At 37.3% G+C, this 8,749-nt stretch overlaps 1 protein-coding gene across 1 annotated transcript; it reads right to left on the reverse strand.

The window, feature by feature from the left end:
* Positions 1–244: 244 nt before the first annotated feature.
* Positions 245–6,113, reverse strand: LOC143040471 (uncharacterized). Its single transcript, XM_076211565.1, has 2 exons — positions 5,229–6,113; positions 245–316 (listed from the first exon to the last, which is right to left on the reverse strand). The coding sequence occupies exons 1-2, from the start codon at positions 6,111–6,113 to the stop codon at positions 245–247; spliced, it is 957 nt and encodes a 318-aa protein (XP_076067680.1).
* Between the last annotated feature and the right edge of the window lie 2,636 nt (positions 6,114–8,749).

Raw genomic sequence — 8,749 nt, forward strand, 5'->3', positions numbered from 1 at the left:
TCTTATGTCCCAAATAAAATACACTATCCTGAAAAAAATGATCTTTTTCGAGTTTTACTTTCAATTCTACTTCAACTAGTCTTGAGAATACCACATCTCATCTTTTAAAGTGCTTAGTCATTGTTTGGGAAACTATTACAATATCATCTAGAAATACACTGGCACTGTTTCCTAATAACTTACCTAGAACTGTATTTATTAACCTTATATAAGTTAATGGACTATTGCATAATCTAAATGGCATTCATTTGAACGCATAGTTTCCCGCTGTTGTAGAAAAGGCTGTATAATCCCTTGAATCTTCATGCAACTCGATCTGTCAGGACACATATTTGATATACAGTATAAAGTGCTAAAATTCCTATTCTCGGTTCCCAAACTACGAAGGATACCTGCTATTACCGGTAACGGTAATCTATCAGGCATTGTCTGCTTATTCAAATTCCTATATTCAATAATTGGATGCAGAGTACCATCTGATTTTGGCACCAGAATCAAAGGGAACTTCCATTCACTTTGGCTTTGTTCTATTATACCCTGTGATAACATTTCATTGATCACTTTATCTACAATGGCTAGCTTAGAATTTGGTAATCTGTAGGTAGATATATAAATAGGTTGGGGCCCTGATGTTTTAGAATAGTTACTTTGCCCAATGCGTCCCCCGGCAAAGCAATTGTTTTATTGTGCTTCACAAGTAATGCAATCAAGATTACTCCTAAATCTGGACAACAAGTAGACTCTAGTTGACTCTTATATTTCTCTCTCAATTCTGTTTCTTCTGAATTGAACAGATTGATGAAATTGGTGATTCTACCTCTTCAGTACTATTATTTAAAACCTTAATGGGTCTTGTACAGATTTGAAAAAAAAAACATTATTTGTGAACCTTTTCTTAAGACTATGTCTCTATTCTAAGTACTATTCATTAATATTTTTGCCATGTTCTTCTGTGTCTTATAAATCCCGCAGTCCAATTTCAAACCTTTTATCCCAATTGGTTCTGGGATGATTAAAATTTTGGAGTCTACAGTGACTGCTTTCAACTGTACTTTTACTCTGTTAATTGCTCTGGAGTATAATAACGTCGACTTTATTACGTCATCTCCCACAATTAGTATAATTTCATTTGAAGATAATGAATTCTGATTCATTTCTGGGGTTTCTTGAATACCTGAGTTGGATTCACTATATGTGACTTTTTCCTCTATTTGTTATCTGTTCTTGAATAGATCGCTCTGCCCCGCTACCATCCAATCTAGCATTGTTATCGTACCTATCTCAATAAGTTGTCTTATCATAATACTGCCTGCTTTTCTCATAGTTGCAAATCCTATCAATAATTCTCCTGGGAAAACATATTTTTTTCTACAACTATCACTGGAATGTGCAAGGGCTCATTTTTATATAAAATGACATCTAATTCAACCTCACCTTAAATCTTTAACTGACTTCCTGTTACTCCTTGCAATAAGTAATGAATTGGTTCCAATATTTTCATTTATTTTCCTTTGTTTGGGTTAATTCTACCCACAAACTATCATATGTATCCTGCTTCACTTCCTCTAAAACACAGGCATGGACATTGTTTTTAACGTACAACAGAACAATCCCACTTTTCTTTTGGTTTCTATCATGATGAAATTTCTTAAATCCCATAATATTAAATTCAGCTTCAAACGTTTTACAATTTAACTATATCTCGGTTATTCCTATCGTATCGAGATTTTCGCTTTTGACGTACGCCTGTATTTCTTGGAATTTATTTCTAATATTACAAGCATTAAAATACATGGGATAAAGAAACTCGTGATTATTTCTTTTTGACACGTTTTGTATTTCAACATCATGCCTTACATCATAATTTTGTTTTTATTGACACCTTGCTCTATATTGACATTTGGTCCTTCATTGACATTGAATGCCTCATGGACATTTGCCCCATCCCGGACATCTGGTCCTTCACAGCCATTCGATCTTTTATGTATGCCTTGACCCCCTACATCACCGCGTTCCACACCAGCCACCTCTCGTTCACTGACATTCTGTCCGATATCCCTTCCTAAAATTATATTCTGTCCTCCACTGACATTATATTCTACCCTGATATTTTGTCCTTCACTATCATTACATACAATCGTGATATTTTGTCCTCCATCATCATTATATTACATCGTGATATTTTGTCCTCTATTATTATTACATCCGATGGTTATATTCTGTCCTTTGACATTACATCCTAATGTAATACTTCGTCCTCTATCGACATTATAACCTAAAATGATATTGTGTCCTACACTGACATATCGATCTATATTATTGCTATACCCTACTACATTATCCCCAATACACTCTATTTCCCCTTACCATTGATTTTCTACACCGAAAAAGGAACTAGTTAATTACAAACCCTCACAATGAGGTTTGTAAGAACATCTTTGCCTCTGCGAGTAAGGTGGATCCCTTCAGAAGCATACAGGTCATGACGCCTGGAAAAGAGATACCAAGGAACAAGAAATTGGTATCCCAGTTGCGTGCATAATTGTGATATCCTCTAATTAATCCCTATGGCTCTACTGTTCCAACACGAGCTTGCGTAGATCCTCGGAAGGATCCCACAGACTAAGTGACGGCTCCCAAGCTCCTTCATCTCCTGAAGAAAGAACTTGTATATCAGAACAAGTTCCTCTGATCTCACCCTACCCATATCGTTACTTCCCGTATGAACAATCGTAACCGTGTTCATCTGCCTTTACTCCCTGATGATCTGGGTACAATCGGCGATCACATGGCCCGGTTGAGATACAAGCTTGTAACGTCGTTTAGTTTTCCGCTGCAGGATGTCGTCATATTCTCGCACCATGGAGTCCCCCACCACCAGGAACTCCTGATTTTCAGCCACCTTACCCTCCAACAGAGCAACACGATTGGCTAGAGCCAGCAGTTGCTATGCAGGGGACCCACTCACCAAACGCGGGCTCGACATACGGGACCCCACGGAGCGCCACTTTCTCGCGGCAGTGGCAGTAGTGGAAGAGGCGAAACGCTTATTGGGTTGTTGGGAGGATTCACTCTTCTCAAAGAGCGCACTCTTGAGAAGACGAATCTCCTAATCGCACATCCTGAGACGGTCCTATAGGTTCACACAACCTTCACAAGCCATTTTGCTCCTCATCTGGCAATAGAAATGACAAAGAGAAAAGTAAAACAACAAAAGAAACAAAAACGATCACTAAATAAACTAAAACACGAAGCTTACTCTGCTTACCTTATACTATTACTCCTACCTTTAGAGTACAGTAACAGACTACTATTTTGATTCTAAATTACTGGGAAACTACACTTTATCTTATACCTGTAACTGTATAGCGCTATACCTATACAGTTACAAAAACACAACACAATCGCTTGTCATTATTCAGAGATATAATTTTCACAAGTAGTAAACCTAACAAGATGTATTCACTACCTGGTGTCTCGGCAGAAGATAAGTTCTCAAGCTGAGGTCACGGAGCAGACTGAGTTCTCAAGATATATATATATATATATATATATGTTTTAAATTACCCACTGTCGGAGAAACAAAGCAAAGGAGACAGACGAACTGTATATTTCGACCACTACTGTGGTCCTCTTCAGCAGAATGGATACAAGGTAAGATGTACAAGAATTTATACAGTGAGAGAGATACAAAGTAGGAACAAGGGGAGGTGGCTCAAGTCACATGTCCGAGGTGGGGCGGATTCGGTAATGGTAATAATTTATTCACAGCATAAGTTGTTATACAATCAGGTGACCATTGCCCTTTTGATGTGTTGAAATTTGGCAAGTGTTTAATGAGGAAAGATTCAACTATCTTTCTCCTGAAGCTACAATTGGATTTATAAATTAATTCTGGATTGTTCCAATCTATGCGGTGATCCTTTGTTGATGTACGGAAGAAGACCGCGGAGTTGTTTTGTGCATACCTGACAGAGTTTTTGTGCTCTTTTACTCTGGTGTTGAGGTCCCTACCAGTTTGACCCCAGTAGACCTCATTACAGTCTTTACACGGTAGTTTATATACTCCTGGGTTATTATCTGATTTGGGTTTTTGATGTATATTTACTACCTTATGAAAAATGCTATTAGGATAGTTGAAGACCAATTTAATCTTATCTTGTGGTAACATATTAGAAGCTTCGTCCAATAAATGGTTGTATGGGATCTTTATACAAGTATTGTCCCAATTTTGCTGGTTATTTGTTTGGAAAGAATTCTTATAATAGCTGATTTTTGCCTTGACAAGAGCTTTTGTCAACAACCAAGTTGGATGACCTAATTTGCTCAATTGTAAGTTTATTGTATCTAATTCTTTATTTAAAAATTGAACGCTACAAATTCTTAATGCTCTTAAATAGAGGCCCGAAGCAACACTTAGTTTAACCCTTTCTGGATGGTAACTAAAAAAAAATTAAATAGCTACCAGTATGCGTGGGCTTTCTATATACTGTAAAATCCAAATGTCCATGACTTCTGATCACAAGTATGTCCAGAAAGGGAATGCTGTTGTCCTCTTACCATTCGACTTATTTTATACCAGGTGACAAATTGTTAACCTTGATGTAAAAGTCATTAAATGGTCCCCAACCATCGTCCCAAAACGTAAAAATATCATCAACGTATCTAAACCAGATCATGTCGGGTGGTTTTATGTCCGGTAGCAACACGGTTTCGAAGTATTCCATATAAAGGTTAGATAATACTAGGGAGAGATTAGAGCCCATACTAAATCCAAACTTTTGCTTGAAAAATTTTTCTTTGAAGGAAAAAACACTAGTTGTGATACATAGTTTGATTAATTTTAAGATTTTAGGAATAGGCAAGGGAAATTGTTCGTGGTATGGATGTAGTTTGGTTTCCAAGAAATTTAATACTTCATCTGTATTGACGTTAGTGAAGAGAGAGACTATATCGAGGCTTAGTAATTTATTATTAGCAGGTATATGGTGGTTCTTGATTTTATTGGTGAAATCCTCCGAATGCTTGATATGTGAATTGGAAAAAGTACCCACGAACGGCGAAAGTAAACGAGTGAGCCACTTGGACAATCTGTTTGTGCACGAATTCCTGTTGGAAATTATAGGTCTAAGTGGGGTTCCCTCTTTATGAATTTTAGGGAGACCGTAAAAGTTGGGTAACTGAGGGTTGATCACTAGAAAATTATTATTGAAAAACTCATTTCCAACTATCTTCCGCGCTTGTTTGTTGAAATCAGTCACTGTGTTTTTAAGTGGGTTTTTGGTCAGCTGTTCATAAGTCTCTCTGTCCTCTAATAGGTCAAATACTTTCGAATTATAATCTGATTCATTAATAATTACTATTTTACCCCCTTTATCTGCCTTAGTGATGATGACATCTTTACGTCTAGAGAGATTTTCTAATGCAGTTTTGTAGCGTTTAGGTAAACCGCATCCTTCACTGAAACAATTCATAATACCTTGTAACAAAACACCTTTTAAGCATAGTAAGTCCTTATCATATTCATTCGAAGCCAAAAACTTGTCAAAACCAACAATATAATCAAGGGCCTGATGTTTACTAGGTTTCATGGCAAAACTGGTACCAAGTCCTAACACTTCCAGTTCAAGTTGTGTAAGGGATAAATTTGAAATATTCACCACATTGTCAGTGAGAGAAAATTTGGACCAAACACTGTTATTACACAATCTTGTTAATTTCTTACTAAGAAACACTGAGTGTTTATCACTAATATGTGTGGCTTTACCAATAGCAAGTCTAGAGAGAAAATTGTATGTTAGGTCATCAGGACATAACAACTTAAGGGTCCTGGTGGAAGATCTTACTCGGAGGTAAGCAGCGTCACTCTCCAACGACGTAAGTTTGATTCGTTCTTTCAAAAACTCTTTGATGTAACTCGGAAAACTAAATCCCAAATGGTTGTACTTATGGAATCCAAAGGATTTGGGACACACTTGTTCTTCTAAGCACTTCACTAAAAATTGGCGTTGGTTCTTCTTCTTCTTACTGGAAATTAAAGCAGATTCAAGTAGTCTAAGAGCTGGTATGAGGCCTTCCCTATGTGCAAGGAGGAGGAGCGGAGAGGGTTCCATCGTGGGTGTAAATTTCACAAGACGTAAATGTAGTAGCACATTTAGTAAAATGTTTTAAATTACCCACTGTCGGTAATAAATTATTACCATTACTGAATCCGCCCCACCTCGGACATGTGACTTGAGCCACCTCCCCTTGTTCCTACTTTGTACATCTCTCACTGTATAAATTCTTGTACATCTTACCTTGTATCCATTCTGCTGAAGAGGACCACAGTAGTGGTCGAAATATACAGTTCGTCTGTCTCCTTTGCTTTGTTTCTCCGACAGTGGGTAATTTAAGACATTTTATTGGGAAAACTAAAAACAATTTTAATGTCTTTCTGTGGTAAAAATTGCAAAATGTCATTTAAGGACCTATTATAAGGCAATTTGATACAGTTTTTTTCCCAACCGAAATTCTTACTGGAATGGGAAGTGGATCCAAAGTGACTAGTTTTGGCTTTACCACAGAAATACATTAAAATTGTTTTTAGTTTTCCCAATAATTTGTCTAGGAAAGTAGTTAATGTACACCAAAGACCTAGAGAAGAAATACTACAAAGTGTGTATAAACTTCCATGCTCGGATTGTAATGATGTATATTGGGGACAAACAGGTAGAGATTTGCATACCAGGATGCAAGAACACAGAAATTCAGTCAAATATGCACACCAAAATTACGCTGTCTTCCAACACGTAGACAAGGAAGGCCACCGCATAGATTGGAATGAAGCAAAAATTATATTCAATTCAAAGTGCAGTTTTAAAAGGAAAATAATAGAATCATCCTTGATTAACAAATTTTCAAATTTCAGTATATCTCATGGACAATGGTCACCTGACTGCATTACCACCTGGGCAGTCAACAAATTACTACCATCTCTGGTGAAGGCGGGTGACCTGCCCCGCAAAGCATTAGACGCTACCTGAGTCCTATCCATGTTCCTTCTTTTACTGTTTATAAGATATGCCTTTTGCTCCTCTACTCTGTATTCCACTGAAGAGGATCACAGTCCGTGATCGAAATATATGGAATCTTTATTTCATTTCTTCTTATCCAACACAGTGGGTTTTTGTTGAAATAAAAAAATATATATATATATATATATACATATATATATATGTATAATATACATATATATATATATATGTGTATATATATATATATACATATATATATATATTCACTATAAACCCACTATCGGAGAAAAATGACGGAAGTACAGGGAAACTGTATATTTCGACTACTATCTGTAGTCCTCTTCAGCAGAATGCTTACAAGAAGTTAAGGTACAAGTATATATGAGGAAGTGAGGGGTACATAAAAGGGGATGGGGAAAGTGGGGGGACTCAGGTTACATGCCCTTGAAATGGTTGGGTCAAGGAAGGACAGTTGGTGGTATTTTGTCCGACCGCTCTTGACATTATTTTGTTGACCGCTAACTTCGTAATACAATCTGGGGGCCACTGACCTTTTGAGGTATTAAAGTTAGGATAATGTTTTATTAGAGAAGATTCTACAATTTTCCTTCGATAGCTACAGTGTGATTTAAAAATAATTTATATACCAATCTAATCTATGGTCTTTTTGGCTGGCATGAAGGAACACAGCGGAGTTAACTTGTCCATATTTTATGGAGTTTTTATGTTCCTTTAATCTCGTGGACAAATCCCTGCCAGTTTGGCCCCAGTAGACATCATCACAGTCTTTACAAGGCAATTTATATACCCCGGGGTATATAAAGACTTGCCTTTTATGTACCCCTCACTTCCTCATATATACTTGTACCTTAACTTCTTGTAAGCATTCTGCTGAAGAGGACTACATATAGTAGTCGAAATATTCAGTTTCCCTGTACTTCTGTCATTTTTTCTCCGATAGTGGGTTAATAGTGAACTGTTACATATGTTTTATAACATACCTATTTCCACACACACACACACACACACACACATACACACACACACACACACACACACACACACACACACACACACACACACACACACACACACACACACACACACACACACACACACACACACACACACACACACACACACACACACACACACACACACACACACATATATATATATATATATATATATATATATATATATATATATGAGGGTGACGGTTGTCGATCCATTGATAGACAAATCTCCACCTTCTTTCATATGTGTCAATGAGGCTGTAAGGTGGGGACTATTAAGGCAACTGGTACCTTGAACAACAGGGCAGTATTGCTGAAAACTAAAGGTGAGTCCGTGATCCATGGGTTACATGCAGTATTGCCTACTGTCTAGGAGTCTGATACCATTCTCACTTATTGGAAAAAGGGTTTTGTCGTCATTTTTCTGGAAAGGGAAAGGGATCGTCAGTAATACAACAAAAGTGGTATTGTGTGCCAGGTAATGTGTTTGCGCATTCATTGTTGGCATAGGTTTGTTTACATCTGCTAGTTTCAGAGGCTTGACCAACCATGGTTCACGTCAGATGAGTCAGAAACTGATCGAACCCAAGCGTTTCGTGTTCCTTTGGAGCACTGACGTGTGTTTTAACAGTGTATCTTACAGATTATGAGAGAGAGAGAGAGAGAGAGAGAGAGAGAGAGAGAGAGAGAGAGAGAGAGAGAGAGAGAGAGAGAGAG

The sequence above is a fragment of the Oratosquilla oratoria genome, chromosome 28, assembly GCF_046742065.1.
Source record: "Oratosquilla oratoria isolate Oo_2021 chromosome 28, ASM4674206v1, whole genome shotgun sequence".
Lineage (NCBI taxonomy): Eukaryota > Metazoa > Arthropoda > Malacostraca > Stomatopoda > Squillidae > Oratosquilla > Oratosquilla oratoria.

Bases quoted from the DNA above. Each gene is read 5' to 3' on its own strand.
- LOC143040471 (XM_076211565.1), bottom strand. From the start codon at position 6,113: ATGGAACCCTCTCCGCTCCTCCTCCTTGCACATAGGGAAGGCCTCATA. The intron at 317-5,228 runs GTTGGAAATGAG...GTGTCCTGACAG, and splicing joins ACAAACAAGCGCGGAAGATA to ATCGAGTTGCATGAAGATTC.